The sequence below is a fragment of the Jaculus jaculus genome, chromosome 17 (genome assembly GCF_020740685.1).
Source record: "Jaculus jaculus isolate mJacJac1 chromosome 17, mJacJac1.mat.Y.cur, whole genome shotgun sequence".
In the NCBI taxonomy this organism is placed as follows: domain Eukaryota; kingdom Metazoa; phylum Chordata; class Mammalia; order Rodentia; family Dipodidae; genus Jaculus; species Jaculus jaculus.
The window spans coordinates 35,338,649-35,362,382 of record NC_059118.1 but is presented as its reverse complement, the minus strand read 5'-3'; the positions used below and the strand labels follow the sequence as shown (position 1 = coordinate 35,362,382).

The 23,734-nt window shown below is 42.0% G+C and overlaps 1 protein-coding gene across 1 annotated transcript in view; it reads left to right on the top strand.

The window, feature by feature from the left end:
• Nucleotides 1–23,734, top strand: part of Slc9a9 (solute carrier family 9 member A9) — a 631,054-nt gene that overhangs the window by 15,754 nt on the left and 591,566 nt on the right. The window contains exon 3 of the mRNA XM_004663627.3: nucleotides 22,318–22,395. Within this exon, the coding sequence (XP_004663684.1) occupies nucleotides 22,318–22,395 (78 nt within the window). The remainder of the gene's footprint in view (nucleotides 1–22,317; nucleotides 22,396–23,734) is intronic.

Below are 23,734 nucleotides of genomic sequence, written 5' to 3'. Positions count from 1 at the left end.
GTGTTGGCTGTTAGAAAAGTCATAGGGAGGGCTGGAGCTATGGCTTAGCAGTTAAAGCACTTGACTGTGAAGCCTAAGGAGCCAGGTTTGATTTTTCAGTACCCATAAAAGCCAGATACACAAGGTGACACATGCATCTGGAGTTTGTTTACAGTGTCTAGACGCCCTGGTACACTCATTCTCTCTCTCTCTCTCTCTCTCTCTCTCTCTCCCCCTCTCTCTCTCTCTCTCTCTCTCTCTCTCTCTCTCAAATAAATAAATAAGGTATTTTTAAAAAACCAGAAAAATCATAGAGAAAATATCCAAGAAGATGCTTGGTTTCTTTTAGTGTGTGGTAAGTCACATTCACAGAATTTTTTTGTTTGTTTGTTTTTCGAGGTAAGGCCTCAATCTATCTCAGGCTGGCCTGGAATTCAGTATGTATTCTCAGGGTGGCCTTGAACTTATGGCAATTCTCCTACCTCTGCCTCCTAAGTGTTGGGATTAAAGGCGTGTGCTACCACAACCGACTTCACAGAATGTTTTTTGACCTTAAGTAGATCAAACATCTTCTGGATAAACTTTGAGTCACATGACTTGACTTTGTGTCACATTCAGCATTTAATGCTTCAAGTTTCTAGGGTTGGAAGTAGGTAACTATGCCAAGGACAAGCCCTACCCTCTTTGCTGGTGAAGAACAAGACATCCCTTGAAACTCTTACCATATTAAATGACTTCAAGAGGAATGATTCTTGTTTTTAAATGTCTGGAGTATGACTTACTACAGATTCATTGCTTATATGACTGACAATATATGGACTCTAGTTGGTCTATAGAAATGAACTCTCTTTAGCCTGACCTCCTTCTGGAAATTCTCCACGGGTGTGCAAGTATTTGTAAGAGTCAACCAATTCTTTTATCACAAAGGTGCCATTCATTGTTATGTGTATAAGGAGGTGACATGGGTCATACTGGTACTCAATTTACTCTAACTCCATTTAACTTCCTAATTCTCAATTTCCTTTCAAAATATTAGATACTATATAAAAAATGCAAATGTAGTATTGTATAGCATTTTTGATACATTGATGTTTAAATCATTTTAGGTATACCTATCATCTCAAACATCTAGCTTTGATTTATAGTGAAAATAATCCTTCTGGCTTTTAAAAATTTATTTACTTACTTGAGAGAGAGAAGCAGATAGAAAGACAGAATGGGTACGCCAGGGCCTTCAGCCACTGCAAACGAATTCCAGTTGCATGTGCCACCTAGTGCATCTGGCTTACATGGGTCCTGGGGAATCAAACCTGGGTTCTTTGGCTTTGCAGACCTTAACTGCTAAGCCATTTCTACAACCCACTTAAAAAATATTTTATTTTATTTATTTGAGAGAGAAAGATAAAGAAGGAGAGAGAGAGAGAGAGAGAGAGAGAGAGAGAGAGAGAGAGAGAGAGAGAGAAAATGGACATACCAGGGCCTTTAGCCCTTCAAATGAATTCCAGATGCATGCACCACCTTGTACATCTAGTTTATGTCAGTCCTGAGGAATCAAACCTGTGATGCTTATATGTTAGGAGTTAGTAAAATGAACACCTGTTTTATTAATTGACTCAACATTTATTTACTTTCTTGTCACTAGATAGTAAAGTTTTGTTTGTTTGTTTTTTGAGGTATGCTCTTGCTCAGGCTGACCTGGAATTCACTATGTAGTCTCTAGGTGGCCTCAAACTTATAGTGGTGCTCCTACCTCTGCCTCCCCAGTGCTGGGATTAAAGGTGTGCGCCACCATGCCCATCTAGATAGTAAACTTTGCAATAACAGGCCATATACTAAAGGGGGTATTCATCTTTTATTTCTAAAGGTCATAGGATTTGAAAGTGATTTTTATTTTGAGAAAAATAGTTTAGAGTCTGGGGTAAGAGTCCTGAGTTCAGGATTTAGACTGGAAGAAAATTCTGGGTCATAACTTCACCTCTGGGAAGATGTTATGGGAGCTTATCTGTTTCTGAGGTGGATAGGTTCCCCAAGAGTTAAAACAAGGATATCTTGGGTCCACAGAATAACTTGTCAAATGGTGTTGGAAATGTTCTAGATACATACAGAGCAGCTAAAAGAAAGTCTTGACAATTATTATTCTGAAATGAGACATGGTTTCAAGGAGAGAACCAGCAACCCAGAGGAAATATATAAGTAACACTGAAAGACAGGTACAAAGGAGTAAGTGGAGAGCCCAGAGAACTCAGCAGGGGCAGAGCTGAGTGGTGCTAGGCGACAGGAAGGTTGCAAAGAAACATACTCACTGAGTCTGGTTGTAAATGTGTGTGGTGTGAGGTGAGGGTGGGAAGACATTTGAGGGAAGAACATAACATGGAAGTAGAAAAAGAGCAAGAACTATTCCAGGAAAGAAAAACCTTTCCAATTTGTAGAAATATGAAAGACTATTAAACCACAAAATTGGAAATGAGGAACAGATCTGAATGAGGAGAGCCATTCAATATCAGGTTGGGCATGCCCACACTATCGCATGCCAGCAAGAGAGTAATAGTAACAAAGCAAAAGGAGAGCTGGCTGAAGCCTAGCCTTAGGCCTTGACCACAGGCAGGTGGGACAGAAAGCCAGGCAAGGTTAAGACTCACTGGGCATGAGTAGGAGACAGACAGTGGCTTCCATCATGGTTTTGTGGATTCACAGAAAGGAGGGTGGAAAGAAATGGGACAGTTAGAATTTAGAAGAAGCTGACTTATAGGGGAAAATCACAAGAATGATCAAATATGATGAATAAATGAATGTATCTCTCTCACCATTACTTATTATTCACTGAACACATAAAACTGTGTGCTTACAGTACTGAGATGGAAGAGTCAGTAGACTATTTGTCTAGAAGAGTCTTGCAGAGCCAATAAAATTTCAAAAAGTCATCAGTACAGTTAAATTTATACTTCCTGTAACTCATAAATCAGGTGACTATAGTGGACTGCCAAAGGAAACTATCCAGTGAAGTTTTTGCCAAGTCTTCACTTCCTATACGAATAGACAGCATCAGTTGGTCAGGGAAGCTGTTTAGGATAAGGTGCTGTGCTGAGCAAATCCTGTTATTTCCATGAAGAGAATCTGTCTGCTGAAAACAGTCACTAAAGCACAGCTAATATTACCATGAGCTTGGCAAAGTTTTAAGAAACTCTCAGGGCAACAGCTAAGTGTATAACTTTGTATTATACTCTAATTAACAATATTGAGTCTCTGTTTTTCTCACTGTCCAAATTTTCCACTCAATTCTTACATCTTTATTTGTAAACATTCCAGTCTTTTCTATATTATTGATTGTTCTTGCACAGAGGCCAGGGCTGGAGTTCTTCCGGTAAAAGGAACAGCTTGATCAGAGAGCAGGACCAGAAGATAAATACGTGCAGTTAACACTGGGACACTCCTGGGAAGGATGAAGAAAGGGAAGAAAGGGCGGGCCGGGGGGTGGGGAGGAGTCTCCTTTAAAACTTTTCTAGTTATGCTGAGAGGAAGTAAGCACCCAGATGATGAATCAGCTTCTGGGGTTTGGAGAAGCATTCGTGTGACACTCTCAAACGTAATGGGCTTTATTCTTCCATGCTACAGAGATTTGTGTTCTCTGTCCTGACACGTCTTGGCTCTCAGTGCCTAAGATGATCCCAGAGCGACTCAAGCTTGGCAGGGAGTGGGATGAGGCTGCTTAGGTGTACTTTGCTGTTTTCATTCTAAACCTTAGTTAAGATACCAACTGTTAATAGGGAAACTTAAGTTTATTTATTTTAGCTGTTTTTCACGCCTTAGTTGAACTTCCTTTGCAGAAACTTGACCTATGAGAATGAATGTTCTAAGCCTTGAAATACTCTATTAAGTTTCAGTGTAACAGAACCAATTCTCTTGCTCACGTAATTATTCAACAAATATTCATTTCTTTAATCTGTCATTTGCCAGACATCTGTTTTAAGTGTTGGAGTTACAGCAGTAAGCAAGCCTAAGTCCCTGTGCCATGGAGCTTAGACTACAGGGGAAGAGACGGCCAGGGGAAGCTTAGCACAAGCACTGTCGTATATCCACAGCAACAGGAGGCCGCGGTGTGAGGAAAGTTAGCAAGGCTGCAGACAGCAGAGGACCATCAGCTGTGTGTGTGGAGAAGGCCTGCTGACTGGGCAGCAATGGAGCAGAGCCTCAAATCTGCTGGAGAGGGAGCACGCTGACCTCTGGAAGAAGATGGTGTGTCAAAGCTGAGGGCAGTGCTGAGTAACATGTTGCCTGTTGCTTTCTTGAAGCCACATTTGTCCCCTTCCTAGATCTTTACTTTATAAATTTTATCAATATTCCAAGATTTTGTTATACATATAGACTTAGAAAATTTATTTTTTATGGTAGAGAAAGTTGGGTCAGAAGACAGAAGAGTGAGGTCAACTCACTCAAGGGACAGGATAGGAAAACCCAGAAAGGATGGGCATACTGTGCCCCAAGAAGCAAAGGGTATCATTTGGGTACCCTGGCCACTCCTGTGGGCTTGCTTTCAGAACATACAGGAAAAAAGACATTTTGTTCATAGTTTTAGAAATATAATTGAAAATCAAGCAGCCCCATTGGGTTGGTCTGTTGTAAGGACATTGGATGGTGTCACCTCACAGTGGGAACATGTATAGGTAATTACACCTTAAACAGGGGCAGAGAGACAGGTAGCAGGTGTGCTTTCATAACAAACACCTCTAAAGAACTCAAGAAGGTCACATGAGAGCCATTTCACACCCCCAGTGGCTTAAGAACCTCTCCCTACACCCATCTCCCAAAGATGCCACTATGTCCTCATAGTACATGCTTGGAGGACACTGGCCACAACCAAACCATAGTACACCCATCAGTCGAATGTCCTTGAATATTGTTGTAGTCAGCTCCATGTTGCTGAGATGAACATCCAACCAGACACAGTTTATGGGAGGAACGGATTTTTTTCAGCTTACAGATCCAGGAGTAGCTCCATCAATGTCAGAAAAAGTTGGCTTCCTTTCATAGATCCAAGCAGAGAAAAACCACCAACAGCTAGCACCACAAGAAGGCAGTAAGCACCAAGTCTTCACTCCACACCTTTGGGCTAGAATGAAGATCTGCCCCCAGACACAACCTCGGGCTGGATTCCAAGATCTGTCCCCCAGTGACACCTCTCCCAGCTGCTGGAGATTTAAGCAGGAAGCACAACCTTAATCAAAAACACCTGAGGCTATATGGGGCATACATTCACATTCAAATGACCACAAGTATCTAACATGATTCTGTTTATTTACAAATTAGATGCAAGCACTACTTTACCAATAAACACATTATAAAGCAGATATAAAAGTATTAAAAGGATAAGACCCAAATGCAATATAAATAGCAAATACAATTTGAACAACCAGATCATCTTCTCCTTCCCTAGTATATGGGGCACCTCACTTTAGAGATCAAGAAAATATGAGGTATTTTATTAAAATCATATTTTTATTTTAATAATTTTTATACCTTAGTCCATTTTGGATGTCTGTTATAGAACATTGAGAATGAGTAGGTTATAAAAAACAAAAGCTAACTTGCCTTATGGTTCTGGACACTGGGCAAATCAGGATCTTGGTGGTGAGATCCTTTCTACATTGTCATTTGGTAAAACAGCAGGAAGTGGGGGAAGAGGACAAAACACCTCATTTGCCCAGGACCCACTTGTTTGCTAGGATTTGGCTCTGGAATGTTCCTCACTGACTGCTTAGTGTCCATCGTGTGGCTCTAATTTGAAGGCTGTGGAACCATTAAGAGATGGGGCTTGGCTGGAGGAAGTGAACTGGGATAGACCTTGGAAGATGGTAGCTGCTTCTGGCTCCAGCCTGCTTTCTCTGCCTCCTGGTCTGCAGCCATGTGAAGAGCCTCAGGTGCTGTCATGGGTCCAGCTGCTCTGGCCGCCAGCCTTTCCCCTACACTGTGGACTTAAGTCCTTCGGAAATCAAATCAATTTCTCCCCCTTTAAGTCGTTTCTGCCAGGCACTTTGTCAGCAGTGACAAGTAACCAATACAATACTCTTGTGATAACTGACCCACCTCCTGGGATAACAACACTAATCCACTCACAGGGGCACAGCTCTGGTCACTTCACTTCTTAAAGGCTCCTCCTCCCCACACTGTGCACCAGGGATTACATTTCTGACACAAACTGGTGGACACATTCAATCCATAGAAACTTCTTGCTTCAAAAATCTCTTTCTTCTAAAATTTTCAATTTAGTATTCTGCAGCCCACAGCTGCGATGTGTACATGAGCTCTTGGTCAAGTATTGTTCCCATTTAGGGGGCTTGGACTCATTTTCTCTGCTGATGAAAAAATTTAAGGGGCATAACAGTGTTTAAAAAGAGTAAGCTTATTTTAGGGTGTTTCAGAGTAGGAGGGAATGAAAAGCCGGAGCTGGCTCCTCCATGGAGGAGGGGCTTCCAAATGTGGAAAACCCACAGCTTCCCTAGGAACTGAACTTTTGAGAGAGAGGGCTGGGGGGAAGAGAGAGAGAGAGAATAGGCATGCCAGGGCATCTAGCCACTGTAACTGTAAACAGACTCCAGACACATGCAACACCTTGTGCATCTGACATTTTTGCAGACAAGTGCCTTAAGTGCTAAGTCAGCTTTCACGCCTTAGAGCTGAACTTTCATTGAAGGAGAAAGCCCACACAATCCAGAGTGTATGGATTGGTTCACTTGAATGCAGGTAAAAGGCACTGATTGGTTCACGGTGCATCTGATACTGTGCAGGTCCCAGGAAGCCTGCCAATGCAGCCTGCTGGTGGGAAAATTCACCCAGGCCAGGAGGAAGCAGGAGATGGAGTCATCTTGTGTTACCAAGGACTCTTTTTACCTATTCTGCCTAGCCAAGGAAACTGAGTCCTGTTGTGTTTCAGTTTGGGGATGGTCTTAGGGGCCACTCAGCATTGAGGAGGCACTTGTCCCTATGAATGAATGAACCCATCCCACTACCCTCCAGTATACAGCAATTTTGTGTCCTAAGTTCACAGCCTCATAGGTCCATCTGTTATTTTCCCATTGTATTTTAGCTGAGTTACAAGTCCATATCTGTACCTGTGATGTTTTGATTAATGTCTGTCTCCTTACCAGGCTTTGAAATTCTGCAGGAAGGCAAAAGCTAGGTCTGCTTTGTGATCACACTGTAACCATCCGGGTGCCTGGCACAGGGTGGAGGCTCTGTAGGCCTTATTGAATAGGTAGATGATAGAACTAGATGTCTGTCTCTGCCCGTGAGTTGCTGCTTGTCACTGCCTCTGTTCCCTGCTGGCCATTTTCTGCTTTCATGTCTATCACAGCTTTCTCCTCTGGGTAAAATTCATGGGATCTGAGATGGTTCTTTGCTGCTCAAAGGGCTGAGCTGCAACACTTTGTCTCTGGTAAGGAGAATGGGAGGAAGAGAGAGAAAAGGATGCTGAGCACAGGAGAAAAATAGAAGGGGAGTAGGATAGAAAAAGAGTTCCCATTAGACTTTAAGCCTGGGTAAATAAAACTTAAAATGGATCTTTGACTACTTCTCCATTTTCTTTGTTCCATCTGAAATATTGAAATGTGGAAGGAGTGCACATCCACCCTTGTTTGTCTCCAGCAGTTATGTAAGGCTCTGTCAGACCCAGGTCTATAAGCTTCTTCTCATTAGTAGCCTGCACAGCCTGAGCTGGCAGCCCCAGACAAGGGGGCAGAAGGCAAGGAAGCTGGCCAGCCAACCAGCTTGTCTCCTGTTGCCATTTAAGCTTGTATTGAGCCAAATTAGTCCCTACACTGTTCTCTGATACATTTCTTTAAAAATTATGCTATATTTATACAACTTATTCATTCTTTTTTTTGAGGTAGGATTTTGCTCTAGTCCAGACTGACCTGAAATTCACTATATGGTCTCAAGGTGGCCTCAAACTCACAGCAATCCTTCTACTTCTGCCTCCCAAGTGCTGGGATTAAAGGTATGCACTACCAACCCCCAGTCTCTCTCTCATTTATTTTTGTGTGGTGCTGGGGATGGAATGGAACCCAAGCCTCACATATGCTAAGTGCTCGACCCCTGAGCCACATTCCAGCCCCTCTGAGGTGTTTCTGATCAAATCGCTAGATTGTTTGGCATTGAGCTGCCAGATTCTGGAAGACCAGCCTGGGTGCTGCTCTCATTATCTTTCCACCTGTTGCTAATGAGGTCCTTGAGAAGCCTGGGTCCTGGGGTGGCATTTGGAAAGCAGGATATTTAGTACATGCCAGAGACCACTCTTATGGATAGAAGAGGAAGGAAATCTGCATAGCCAATAAAAGAGCTGAGAACCAACCCAAGGTTCAAGGTCTCTTTGGAAAGCTGTGTGGCTATACTGGGTCTCAGAGTCAGCCTCAGTTGAACTCAAGTGACCAGGCTTCTGGAAGACCAGACCCTTCTGGCTGGATATGAGCCACTCTGGCAGGGATGTGCCCTTGGGAGAAATGGCTCTCTGCAGCCTTGGCCAGCCCACAAGGAAACTAACCATGTTCCTAGCAGCAGAAGCAACAAGGGCTCCACTGAGGGGACATCTAGTGGCACCTCACTATGCCAGACATACTGACCTCCACAGGCTGGGAAGCTTCCTGGAGAAATTAGTCAACACAATGTGGGAGTAAGGTGACCAAGAGGAGTGGGAGGGCAGATGTTTGTTTCCCAGTTCTTGAGAGTTGATTATGTATAAAAGACTGTCAGAAGTTGTGAACCACTTAGTGGAAGCATGAAATGGTTCTCAATAGGAATATTTACATGATAGAAAATAGCAAATTCTACAAATCGAGCTTGTGGAAGTTTTCAAAATTGTATTTATTTATTTATTTATTTGTAGGGAAGGGGTAGAGGTGTGTGAGTATGGGCACGCCAGAGCCAAATGCACTCTAGGTGAATGTGCCACTTTGTGCATCCAGCTTTGTGTGGATATTAGAGAACTGAACTTGGGCTGGCAGGCTTTGCAAAAAACTGTCCTCAACAGCTGAGCCACCTCCCCAGTCCTTCCTTGTGGAGTTTTGTTCCCTCCAAAGAGATGATTTCTCAGCATACCTCTGAATATATGCTACATAGTTATATTTAGGAGAATTGGAAATATCCAAGCATCTTGGTTTTTACCTCCCTAGAAAGTCCTTAAAATATGATAAGTACATTGACAATCCACTGTTAGAGCGCCATGCCTTCACTTGAATACTGGTTTCCATTACTACTATATAGGGAGGTGTTGTATAGGATTTCCAGTTAGATCTGGAAATAAAGGTCATCTTTGTCACTTTTAGGAATGAGATGAGGAACAAGTTAATTTCTGAACACACTTGTCCTTATCTATATGCAGTACAAGGACCAGACACTTCCTTTAGAGGATTGCTTTTCAGAAAAATTATGAACAATTCAGCTGTGCTAGACACATTAGTTGGCTTTCTTTTCCCATCTCATAATATCTGTACTTGACAGGCATGAATTTCCCCTACAGTAAGAAGTCTGAGGTGGAATGAACGTGCAAGTTTGGTGTTACTTTTTTAGTGGACATTTTAAAGGTGAATGCACCATTTAAAAACTGCATCAGCTAATTTTAATCGTACTTTCTGCTGAGTTCAGCAACACTCCTCCCACTTCACATGCCCTCAAGCGTGCGTGCGCTGAGTTCTTGCTGGCTCAGCCCTTCCCTGTCCAGCTTCTGCAGGCCAGTTGCTCCCTGGTGAGTCTTGTGATGGAAAAGCTGAGCCAGACTAAGATAAGGCAAACCCTAAACAATTGCCAGCCCGAGAAGGAAATTGTGGGACTGGGAGTCCCCTGTGTTCCCTGATGTGACAGATGCGGTGCCCTTGGCCTACGACATCATGGTTGGCCAAGAGTAAGGTCAAATCCAGATTGGGAAAGAAGAAATCCCTCATGATGCAAAGGGTTTCAGGTGTGACCAATGCTTGTGTCCTGAAGAATGATAGTGCTTGGTGAGATGGAAAAATTAGGCCTGTGTCCCATCCATCTGCTATTTCATTCTTAGAATGGAGAGACAATGTCATGTTCATACCACAGATGGTGGCAGCTTCCATGAAGGACTGGCCCAAGAGAAACCAAAGCAGTCCTGCCAAATGTAAAGTCAGTTCAAAGTCCAGAGAACTGGGCATCTATGGTGAGGAATAAACAACAGTTCCCCTTGCCTCACAAACTGGAATTTGAGAGTGAAGGAAGAGGCTATGAATATTCAGTCAAGGACAGCAGACATTACCTCTAACCAGGATGTATGGCTGGTCACCTTCCTGAAGAGTGACACTCAGGTGACACAGATGAGTTTTCTGTGAGAGCAAGGCTCTGTGCAAGTCACAGGACTCTAGCTGTTGGTGACATGGAGCCATGGCAGCGATCTGGGAAACCCAGGCTTCCTTTCCATGCTCTCAGTCAGCGAGAGACACATGCAGCAGTGGAATGGGCTCCCTGAACACACCTTTCTGGCAAACGGGATGTTGTGGCTAAGAGGCCAGTGCCTGGAGCCAGTGTCTGGGCTCAAGTGTCACTTTCCAGCTGTGGGGTTTCAGGTATGGTAACAAACTTCCCTGAACACAATTTCTCCATTTATAAGTTAGGATATTCTTTTTTTTTTTTTTTTTTTTTTTTTTGGTTTTTTGAGGTAGGGTCTCACTCTGGTCCAGGCTGACCTGGAATTAACTCTGTAGTCTCAGGGTGGCCTTGAACTCATGGCGATCCTCCTACCTCTGCCTCCCGAGTGCTGGGATTAAAGGCGTGCGCCACCACGCCCGGCCAAAGTTAGGATATTCTTGATTACAATGCAGACCTATTGTGAACTGCAAATGAGAAAATACATCAAAGAACTTTAAATACTGCTTGGCTAATATTAATACTCACTATGAGGTTTATTTTTCAGAAGCCACTATTCTTCTCAATAAAATAATGAATTACCAAGAATAACATATTTTATAATACTTAAAAATTATAATGGGGAACTGGGCGTGGTGGCTCACGCCTTTAACCCCAGCACTCGGGAGACAGAAGTAGGATGATCACAGTGAGTTCGAGGCCACCCTGAGACTACACAGTGAATTTCAGCTCAGCCTGAGCTAGTGTGAGACCCTGCCTCAAAAAACCAATATATATATACAATTTATATATATATACATATATATACATATATATATATATCTGGATTTCTTTTGCAGTGACTAGAGACCCTGGCATACCCATTCTCTCTATCTGACTCTCTCTCTCTCTCTCAAATAAATAAATAAAATATTTTAAATAAAAAATAAAGAATTATAGCAAATCTGAGTCCTCAACTCTTAACTTTTCTTTATATTTTATTTTTGTTTTTTTAACCTTATCTTTTAATTATTCCAATCTGTTAGAGATGTGTATTTTTGTCATTTGTGATTTTAATATTTGTGCAATAACTTTCTAACTGGAAGTCAAATAATTCTACATTTCTATACAACCATCATAAATGTTGCTAAATTCCCATGCTGACTTTTTATATGTATTTTTCTAGGTAGTTTAAACTAGACTGGTTTTAGACTTTGTGCCATTCTTTCTTTACTTACTGTCATAGCCTAAATCTTTTTTACAGTCCTTTAAAGTTTATTGTAGTGGTTATAAATGTGCTTCATTTTTAATTCTTCCCAAATTTTCACTAGTAGATCTGTCATTTGAAAGCTTTTCTATATTCTGAAGCACTAAGTAGGCTAGCTATCAGATAACAAACATAAAATATTTATTAGAATAAATGCCTCCTAGATCTTTGGGAAAGTAGTAGACATTGGCAGAAAATCTAACTGATTACTGGGAAAAGGCTGAAATACTGAAAATCTATGAACTTTTCTGGGATAACTGGCTATCCCAGTTGGAGAAAAAAATGATTCAATATTCACTTAATATATCATATAAAAATTAGAGATAAGTGAAGGACCTAAATATAAAAAATAATACATTTTTAAATAATATATTTATGGCACCAGAGTAGAGAAAATATCATTACTAAGAGCTCAAATGCTAAGGTAAAATGGAAGAAATTTTACAATATTAAAGTCAAAAGACAAAATGTTTAAGGAAATAATGAGAGCAGAAGAATGTATTTGTAATCTAAATAACCAACATGGAATTGTAACCAGATTCTATGAATAGCCAGGAAGAAAGGTGTGGTGGTTTGATTCAGGTGTCCCCCATAAACTTAGGTGTTCTGAATGCTAGGTTCCCAGCTGATGGATATTTGGGAATTAATGCCTCCTGGAGGGAGTGTATTGTTGGGGGCGGGCTTATGGGTTTTATAGCCAGTTTCCCCTTGCCAGTGTTTGGCACACTCTCCTGTTGCTATGGTCCACCTTATAATGGCCAGGGGGTGATGTCCACCCTCTGCTCATGCCATCGTTTTCCCCTGCCATCGTGGAGCTTCCCCTCGAGCCTGTAAGCCAAAATAAAACTCTTTTTCCCAGAAGCTGCTCTTGGTTGGGTGATTTCTACCAGCAATGCGAACCGGACTGCAACAAAAGGTCACACTAGATAAAAGATATGTTCAGAAAAATTCCTTAAAATACCTCATAAAGGCCAAGAAATAAGGAAAATGTGCTTATTTCATTCATAATTATAAATGTTAAGTAAACAATATTTAAGATGAGTTAAATTGCCAAAAATGAGGAATCTGTCCTACTAAGTATTGGTTAGAATGTGAGAAGCACTCTAGAATCTCCTGTAAGAGTGCAAACAGGTGTAATGGCATTAGTTATGTACAAAAGGGGAAAATCCCAGTCTTACCAATTAGCATCTCCACAGCAAGAAAGGCTTTCTTTTCCTTTCCTTCCTTCTTTCTCTTCTCTCTCTCTCTCTTTCTTTCTTCCTTCCTTCCTTTCTTTCTTCCTTTCTTCTTGTTTTTAGAAAAGCTCTTTCATACACATGAAGACTAAAGTATAAGAATGTCCACTGCAGTATTTTAGTAATGGCAGATGATTTCAGGCTCTCTAACTGTCCATTAGAGAGAAGGGGAAATAAACCCAAATCGTTATGTATTTGGCCAATAGAATGATGTACAATATTTTACATGAATAGACAAGAAATGCATACTTGCTTAAGACACTGTGGAGTCCTGAGAACACAAATTCAAACATCCAGAACCCATGTAGGCAGGTGGGCGTGGTCACACAACCTGTAACCCCAGTCCTGTGGGGAGCAGAGATTTTCCATTTTCATGTTCCAGGTCATTAAGAGACTCTGGCTCAAACAAGAACCATTGGAAGAGCTATTCAGCAGGACATCCGATGTTCATCTGATGATACAGTCACAGGCAAGCACACCCTGGAAATGCATGAGCCCTGGAAGGGCACATACATGTGCAAATGACACACATATACACACACACACAAGAATAAATCTATAACTAGGACATATCTTGTAATCCCAGCACTTGGGAGGTGGAATGCAGGAGGATTGCTGTGAGTTTGAGGCCAGGTTGGGCTCCATAGTGAGTAACAGGCTAGCCAGAGCCAAAATTAAGAACTTAAATGTAATGAAAGAATCATTTCTAGGATAGGACTCCCAGGCTCAGTGCTGCCTGGGAGACCCATACCTGACACATACTCCTGAGCTCTTTGGGGTTCAATATTAGGTCATGGCTTCCAATACGCTAAGGCAGAGCCTCACAGCATGCCAGTAGAGAAGCCCAACTACTCAGGCAGGAAAGAAAGCTGAGTTGGGCAGGCACTGGTAGGCGGCTCCAAGTCTCATTATGTGTCTACACAATGAGGTTCCTCTGAGGACACTTCTCTTTCCCATCTCCCTTGTAGCAGACAGCTTCAGGTTCGCTGAGATGAACTTTCAGACCAGGCACAGTTATGGAGGAAGGGATATTTATTGAAGCTTACAGATCCAGGGGAAGTTCCATAACAGCAGGAGAAGCTGGCCCTGCTTTCACAGGCCCAAACACAGAGAGAAGCACAAGCCAAAAGCCACACAGCACAGCACAGTTAGGAACTCCAGCCAGGCATACTTTGCATATCTTCAGATTGAAATCTCAAAGCCACCATCACACCTTAAGATCTGCCCAGTGACACAGCCTCCAGCCAGGTGGCTGCAGATGCAAACTACAAACTAATAAAATACCAAGGATATTGGGGGCCACCTATTCAAACTGCCACATCCCTAAACAACAGCCTATGGGAAGTTACACCAATTTCCCTGACAAGTGCCTGCTACCTGCAAGTGCCAGTAGCAAAACCTGGGAAATGGAAGTGTTTTTTTTTTTTTTTTACTATAACTTTTATCTCTTAGTATGGCCAATGCCAAGCCTGCGTGTCTCAAGTCAGATTTCTCCTCATTTGAAAACATTGGCTCATTATTTATTTTTAGTGTTGCTCTTGTGGATCTTGATAACTTTTGTTTTGCCACTCTCTGCCCCTCCTCTCCTGTTCCTCCTTCCATCTGTGACCATCCCCCTTCTCCTTTTCACCTTTCTCCTTTGTATCCCAGAGCCATTCACTAGGTTCCTGAGGTGGTGTCTCCCCTCTCCGGACCCTGGGAGGTGCTAGAGCCCACTGCACCTACCACTGTACCCAGCATGTACTTCTTTAACCCTGTATCTATTTCTTGGTCAAAGCCAACCAAAAAGAATCAATAAACACTTCCAACTCATGAAAGCCACAGGATTTCTTCTTGGTCCTGATATCGGGGAAGGGCAGCTAGAGTCAGCTCTTCCTAGGTCCATCTCTAGATCAGTCAGAGCAGAAGTCTGTTCCTTTTGGAAGTTAATATTCACCTTATTGGTAGTGAGTGAATTTCAGACACACAATGAATTGAGAAAAAAAAAAAAACTTTTCCCAGCTGTAGTGCTAAGAAATTACTGTTATTATGTAAAGACCAGGTCTCCCTGGGCATCTTTTCATTAAGCCTGGCACCTGCAGTCATTCCTGCACCTCTGTCTGGCTTTTGGTTTCCCTGAACTGCAGTTCTTTCCTCTCTCTGACACTGTCATCTAATAACTGTGCCCTTCCTCCCCTCCCATCTTTGTCCTTGATCCATTGTTCTGTGGCACTCATTCCCCAGAGATTCCAACACACTCAACAAATTTCTTCCCTGCTCGTGATTCTGGAACATTTCCCCTTAGCTCTGACCTTTCTATGGAGCAGTGTTTCCTAGGCACCCACACTGAGTGAGCAATAAGCCTCAGCTTCTCTGACCCTCTTGCCCCTGCTGAGTCCACTGCTCCCCAACCACTTTCTATCACTTGCCCAGGTATGAAAACACAGGTCCCCTCTGCAGCTTTCCATTTTCTCCCCTCTAGTTCAGCTTCAAGCCTGCCCTTGCTCTCGGCCATATGCCTGGTTTATTTTCAGTACATACTTGCTGAGTGAATGGGTGTCTCCTGGGCTTGTTTCTTCTCATCCTGCCACAGCTGCCACTTTTAGCTCCAGCATACCTTGTGCTTACTTTGTTAACTAACTGCAGCTTGACAATAGCTTCCTTTCATGCAGCTTAACTTGGTGTGCTGTAAGATAGCTTTTTTTCCTTTTAGGAAGAAAACAAATCACTCCCTTATCTATGTCTCAAAAGTTCAAAAGGTACATTGGAATGTGGAAGGGTTCATTCACTACCATCTATTTTGCTCCCCTCAGTTTGTAGCTAGGGTAGAAGCAGATACTGAAGTCAGAAGGATGGAGACAGGAGGTGAGGTAAATTAGGAGGCTTGGTTTGAGGGATGCAGGGACCTCTGTGGGTTGACAAAAGAAGGAAAACAGACAGCATCAGAAATGTGGAGAGGCAGCTTTAGGGAATAGGCTTAAGGGGATGTATGTCACTTTTCTCCACTTAGAGATGGCCAGGTCTCAGTCATATGCCCCACTTTGCATTACTAAAACAATAGTGGACATGTATGGTCAGTCCCCAAAGGCAATGGCATGTATGAGCCCCTGGACAGTTTCAATGACACAGGTCACACATGCTACTCTACACCTTATTCTTTTGACTTGACAATGGATTTTAGAAAACAACTTAACTTCTCATAGGCCACTTCCTTAGCTTTTCTAATAGTGGCGTCAAGTTCCGTACTGTGGAGTATATCACAAGTTTTAAACCAGCCATGGCTCAGTGCTGTGTGGGGATTACCCCCATTCTTTCATCTGCAGTGAACACTCTTATACTTAGATCATTGCAAACAGATGCAAGTAGTTTTGCAAAAAAAAAAAAAAAAAAAAAAAAAGATCTCAGGTTATATATTGCTGAATCAAGTAAAATAGACAGTATTTTGATAGCCATTGTCAAATTATATTTCTTAGAGATATACAAATTTATACTTCCAACATTCATTTAATGTTTTATTCTGATTATAAAAAACAAAATCTCATTTGGGGACTGGAGTGATGGCTTAGCAGTTAAGGCATTTGTCGGTGAAGCCAAAGGACCCAGGTTCAATTCCGCAGAACCCACGTAAGCCAGATGCACAAGGGGGCTCATGAGTCTGGAGTTGATTTGCAGTGACTGGAGCCCTGGTGTGCCCATCCTTTCTCTTTCCCTCCCTCCATCCCTCTCTTTCTCCCTCTTTCTCTTTGTCAAATAAATAAAGAAAAATAAAATATATTAAAAATTTTTCATCTTTAAATGAATATACTTTAAAGCCATAACAAGTGACCTTGAGAGAGGCTTGGTCTGGCTGATATTCTCCCACTGGGTTTCATCTTCTCAGTTGTCCCTTAGGACTTTATCTTGTCCATTTCTGATCCCTGAGTGTGCTTTATGCCCAAACCCCCAAAGCCTTGCTCCAGCATTTTCTTTCCTTTTTTAAAAAAAATATATTTATTTTATAGAGAGAAAGAGAGAGAGAATTTGGTACACCAGAGCCTCCTTCCTTTGCAAACAAACTCCAGATGCATGTGCTTCTTTGTGCATCTGGTTTTACATGGGTACTAGGGAACCAAACCCAGGCCTTCAGAATTTGCAAGCAAATGTTTTAATTGCTCAGCCATCTTCTCAGCCTCCATTTTATTCTCTTTAGGGTCAGATCTGTCTGTATCATTTAGAACCTTGCAAATTCATTATGAATCTTCAGAGCAAGTTGGCATACAGACATTGCCACCCGCACAGTGCACATGAGGAGCTGAGACTCTGAGCAGCTGAGTAGGTGGATCCAGGTCACCCGATTAGCACCTGGCGTATTTTCATTAAGTCTTCTGAATTGTTGTTACTGCAGCACTTCTGAGCAGTGCACTTTGGGTAGAGGAAAGGACATACTATCCACGAGCTGCCTCAGGGGAGGCCATGGCTGTGGGCCCCAAGCCAGCCAGCACAACATAATGTATAATGCATAAACATTGTGAATTCTACTATTTATTTATTTATTTATTTATTTATTTATTTATTTATTTATTTATTTATTTATTGCAGAGTCTCACTGTAGCCCAGGCTAATTTGGAAATCACTCTGTAGCCTTGCAGGCCTCAAACTCACAGTGACCCTCAAATTTGTAGCAATCCTTCTGCCTCAGCCTCCTGAGTGCTAGGATGCTATATAGGAATGAAGCACTATGCCCAGGTCACTTATTTTAATACTTAAAATAGTTCACATTTTCTGCTACCTGTGGTAACTGAACTACATAAAACTTCTGGCTTCCTCTGTGCACTCTGGCCAGACGCCCCAGAACAGGTGAAGGAGCAGGAGCTACATGAAGGGCCACATGGATTGACCATCCCCCCCCCCCCCATCCTACAAAGCCCAGCTCATATGGTCCTTCAGTATCAAGCCTTCCTTAGGGTCAGCAAACTCAGAGTGGTGTTTCTGTTTTGGAGACTGAATTACACCTTGCTTCAACTCCATGTACCCCAACTGCATGGTGGTTGCACTTTCTTGGCATTGGCCAAGAAAAAGCTTGCTAAATTTTAAATGAAAAAAAAAATTGCAGATGATTATACATCACTATGCTAACCACTTTTATTTGTCCAAAGAAATCAGCCATTGTCAAAATAACAAAAGCCTAGTTCTTAGTCCTACATCTTCCTTAAAGTAGTTAGGGAAGCGGGTGTTCCCTTGGAAAGCATGCATGTAATCAGTTTGCCCACGCATATACATCCAGTTCCCACTGATATATCCATTGCACTGACTGGCACTGGGTGTGCTATTAATTACTTTTCCTGTCTTTGGAAAATAAAGGTAATTGCATTTTCCAGCCACCACTCAAGAATGTTGTCAGAAGTGATGAAACAATGTTTTTAAAAGACCCCACTGAAAGGACCAGGCCACATAAATCACCGTCCCTCAGTTGGGTGGTTATTTTAGTGCTGATTTATTTTGTAGTTCACTAGAGACCTGACGTTTCTCCCCAGATCAGTCATATGGAATTGCTGCATAGCTTAATACTCATGCCCACACAAAATTTTCTAACTATAACCCTCTGATGAACTGGGGGATTAAAATTGATACATTCTTTTTTAGTCTAGAAATTTTTCTAGTTGGCTATCCCTGGGAACGTAGGCCTGGCCTATTTCTACCCAAATACTGATGCACGTACAAAATGGTATTCTCAATATACTGTACCATTGTGAACATGTTGATACTTTTTCTGCCCCCATAGTACCTTTAAGAATTTAATTCTGATGTCTACCACTGTCACTATTTTCATGAAATATAGGTAATCCATCTCAGAACCTCAGGCCTGTGGCTTTAAATTAGCCACATCATTTTTTGTTTGTTTGTTTGTTTTGTTTGTTTTTCAAGGTAGGGTCTCACTCTAGTCCAGGATAACCTGGAACTTACTATGTAGTCTCAGGGTGGCCTTGAACTCATGACGATCCTCCTACCTGTGTCTCCCAAGTACAGGGATTAAAGGCGCACGCCACCATGCCTGGCTAAGTTAGCCACACATCTTGAATAGCAAAGTGGAACATCTGAAAAGTAAATGGTGTGAACTTTGAATCCTGGTAAATCCTGGTAACTGTCTGCAAGCATGTTATCCTATTGCCCTAGCCTGCAGTGTCAAAGGTTCAGTCCTTCAGGTGTACCAGGGATGCTGTAAGAGTTCAGCAGGTTGTGAGGCCAGTGGCTACCATACTGGGTACCACAGCCTCAGAGTATTTCCACCATTAGAGTTTCCTTTGGCATGACTTGTTCCTATGGCTTTTGTATCTTAAAAAAACTAGTGAAATCCTTGACTGGAACATGTTAAACTTTCTTCTATTCTCCTTCACCCACTTTTTGGGTTACCCCCTCTATATTATAGTAAAAAAAAAATCATTGTTTAACTTTTATGATAGCCTTACCATGAAGGCCATTATGGAAGCACAAAGTCTGAGGGAAGTGACGTGTGGTATTCTCATCTGGAGGTTGGGACAGTGGCAAATGCAGCCATGTCAGAGAAATTGTCTGGGTTTGGAGTTGCTCCCAGAACTCTAATTTAGCAGCTCCTAAGCCTACAGAAAGTCTGAAAGGAACACAAATCTGTTTGTATACACAAGTAAATTCTTGTATACTGCATGCCATTCTCAGCCTGCCAGTTTCACCAGCTGTGCCAGCAACCATAATTCAAGGGCATGTTGGTTAATGTGCATGCAGGAGCAGCCACTGTGTGGTAGAAATGTTCTGCTCGGTGATTATTAGTCTGACTGTTACAGAGAAATACCAAGGCGAGTGGTTGTGCTGCCAAGGTGCCATCTTCCAGATGATCATGGTGGCACACTCTTGCCTTCTGCTTCAAGAAGTGTGTGTGCTTGAGACTGTCATGTATGCTGTTGCTCTGCTCTTGAAAACACCTCAGAACACAGCAATGGTCATATTGCTGATCATTTTAGAAAAGAATAAGTGTGAAAGGACCACTCAAATCCCAACCCACATCTTACAAAGGTGTAGTTTTTATGAGATCCTACCAATAGAGGAGGTGTTACAAAAGAGTATAATGACATTTTTATTCACACATTTTATTTTATTTTGTAATAAGCGCTCATGAAGTGTTTAATTGATGTCAGGCAGTACTTCAGGGAATTATAGGTATAGATTCAATCAATCCTAGAACCACTTTATTACCAGACACACATCACTGTCTTCACAGTATAGCTATGGTTATCAAGACCCAGAGAGGTTGAATGGCCATTTATCTAAGTTGAGCTCTGGGATTTGAACTCAGGCAGTGGGGTTCTCCATGTCTAACCCTTTAAAACCATTCCAGGTAATTTACATTGCAAGGAACCCAAGTCGTGAGCAGAACTGTTCCCCCCATGCGGAACTCTCAGCTGGTTTACCTTTCAGTAAAAGAAATTAGAACTACATGAATGAAACCATTTTTGAGACAAGGATATATGAGTTATTGGCCTGATTGGTGACATGGCTGGGTGGCAAATAACTCTGTTTTCCTCCTTTCTATGTGTAGAGGATATAAAATGCCCAGAGGTAAACAGACATGGTACCCTAAGAAAGACACCTTGTTATTGTCTCAGTTCCTCCAAATGGGAAGGCTGTGAGGTCCCAGGATCCATAGCTATAGGGCCCTGTAATTGTCACCTACCAAAGTCAGCCAATCTATGACAATACCACTCCCCTAAACCTAGTATGATTAGATGAGCTGAGCATCTCATGGTCTTGAATTTTGATAATGCTGAGGGAGTAGTAGGGCAAAGATACCATAAGAATGAAACCAGGGTTCCAGGGACAGAGCTGAGAATGTACCAGAGGGCTCAGGTTGGGGGTTGGGGCCTAGATGACCCACCAGAATACTCCCTGGTATTGGGATGTAGCTTCGGCAGTTGCCGAGCTGGGTCTGTGAGAGAGGGCTAGACAGAGGTAGGTGGTTCCTACTTTCTCTCCTTCCCTTTCCAAATATTAATTAGGTGGATAAAGTTGAAAGTTAAGTGTAAGGGAGCAAGAAGAGAATCTACTTTAATAGACTGAATGCTCAAAGGTAATTTTCCTTTTCAATTGTGCAAATATATCTTGAGCAATAGTCTAGACCCTGAAGGGACGGAGGTGATGTAGAACTGATTCAGGCATCAATGTGATCCTCATTACACTGTCATTTGATGAGAACATGGTCAACAAGCAAGTCGTAGCTGACACAAAGTATGCCACGACACAGATGCTCTCAGAAAGCCCATTGCTACAAGAGACAAAGAAGGGTCAGTCTTACCAATTTTACAGCAAAGTGACTTTTATGATCCAATTCAGAGAGGAGTGAAGGAAAATGTGCACAGGGGAAATAAATGACAATTTACAGTGTGAAATCTATGTGTATGTAGGATTTTGAAAAGTACCCAAATGGGGAGAAGATTTTAGTGTTGAAGTTCATGGGAGAGAAGGAGAGAGAGAGAGAGCAAGAGAGAGACAGAGAGAGGAGGAGGAGGAAGAAAGCTAGGACTAACGTATAGGACAGTCTTAGAGATGTCTGCATTCTTTTCAAATTGCCAGGCATACTGATCCAAGACTTGTCACGTCTTTTTTCACCGACATCACCATAATCTTCATATTTGACATTTTTTGGCCAAGTTTATTTTTTATTTTAAAATTTATTTTAATTTATTTATTTGATGGAGAAAGGGGAGAGAGATAGTGGGTGCTCCAGGACCTCCAGCCACTGCAAATGAACTACAGACCCCCTTGTGCATCTGGCTAATGTGGGTACTGGGGAATCAAAACTGGGTCCTTTGGCTTTGCAGGGAAATACCTTAACCTTTAAGCCATCCCTCCAGCCCTGGCCAAGTTTATTTTAACACAAGAAAAAACAAATGAGAAAATCCTAGAGAAATAAATTTTCCTTTTCAAATGTGTTTTTCTATAGTCTGGAAAACATTTTAAACATTGGAATAGGATAAAATAGGAAAATGAAGGCCAAATTTCTGATTATTTTTACTTTGGGAAAACTAAATAAATCTTTGTCAGCAACAAAAATGATTGGACATTACAGTTCTCAGTCAAGATAAAATAAAATAAAACAAAATAGTATTTTAAAATGCCAGGAGTGGTGGCACATGTCTGTATACCAACCCTGGGGAGGCTGACTCAGGGGCATTTTAAATTAAGATCATCCTAGACTATGCAGTAAGACCTTGTTTTAAAGGAACATTTTCTTTCCCTGAGTGATTTCATCGAGTTTTATGTTTGCTGTTATTGTTGGCATAGGATGGAAATTATGGGTTTTGGATCTAAAATATTACCTTATGCTGTACTGTAATTTTGAATTTCTAGATTTTCATTTTCTCCTAATTTCATTCCCATTACTTTAATAGCATGTCTTCGTAAGCTTCTTTCAATCTTAACAAAAGTGACTACATTCAAAGCACATTTTAATGGTCTAAAGGAGGATATTTCTAACTTTTCTTTTGTCTTTCCTGACAGATGACATTTGACCCAGAAATCTTCTTCAATGTTTTATTGCCTCCAATTATATTCCACGCAGGATATAGTCTCAAGAAGGTAAATCAATGGCAATCCAATCATTTTCTTCTTATAGCACTAAGTGGAGCATTTTACCAGTGCTAATAAGAAATAGTTATTTTGGGGCTTGTGGATTTGGTAAGAATAGCAATGTCTAGGTACTGTAAGGAGGGCCTTACTGACACACCAAACATTCTCTGAGATCCTCCTGTCCAGAACTGGGGCAGTGACCTACATGCAGCTCTGGGGCTCTTGAAACATGGCCTGTGTCAAGGGCTGTGGAAGTACAAGATGTACACCAGAAGCTAGAGACTTGATATTTAGAGTGTCAATTTTCCCAGGGACATTGGGTTAAGTAAGCAGAACATCAAAATTCATTTCATTTTTAAAAAAATATTTTAACATGGCCACTAGAAAATTTGCAAATAATGTATATGGTCTGCTTAGTATGACCCCTGGACAGTGCTGTCCTAATCCAGATGACTGTAAACCAAAGAGCTCCCTTACTAGCTGAAACTGGCTTAAGATCAGGGTGTGAGTCGGGGACTGTGTGGATGTTCAGTGAGAGAAAGCCCTGCCTCCGAGCCTGTGCCCTTTGCTCAGGCCCTGGCTGCCTATGGCAGGCTGGTTATGCACAGTGTTTGCATGCTGCTCTCGCATGTGCCAGAGTGAGGTGGGGGCCTGTGGGCTCCTGACATGCACAGGAAATGCCCGCCCCACACTGGAGATGCTTTACTCTCTTCAGCTGATCGTCTCTGCCAGCCAGCCCTGATATATATATATATATTTTGTGTGTGGACTCAGGGCTCCCTCTTGCTGTCAGTGCTGGATGTTCAACTCTCACTAATGCCCAGGAAGGGAGTTTTCTTAAGCAAGCATTTGAAAACATTCAACAGGTTGGGATCACTAAGGTCATCCTCATCCCGTGCCTCAGTACTAGGCATCATTTTGTGTTTAAGTTGTTTAAGTACTTTAGGATTTTAATGTTTGTGTCACATTCAGAAAACAGGTAAAAAAAAATCAGAGACTGAAATTTAAAACTCCTAGAACAGTACTTTCAACAGTAAAGGTGCTATCTGTACAAACCTGCATCTTCTGTTAGTTGTCCCGAGCCTTGCTCGCCATCGCCCGCCCCTGCTCATCAAGGTCAGCAGGTAGTATCTCGCCGCTGGCCGTCACTCAGGAGTCTGGGCTTTCTTTACCTCCTTCTCTCGTATTTGTAGAAAAACCACTTAAGTTTGTGTGAGCGCAGAAAAGCCAGGGATGAGGCTTCAGAAACAAAACTTGCCTAAATACTGAGGGAAGGGAGGGCAGTAAGGAACACACACTTGTGCTCATTGGCTGTTGAAATAAGAAATGTAGATGTATTCCATGAAAT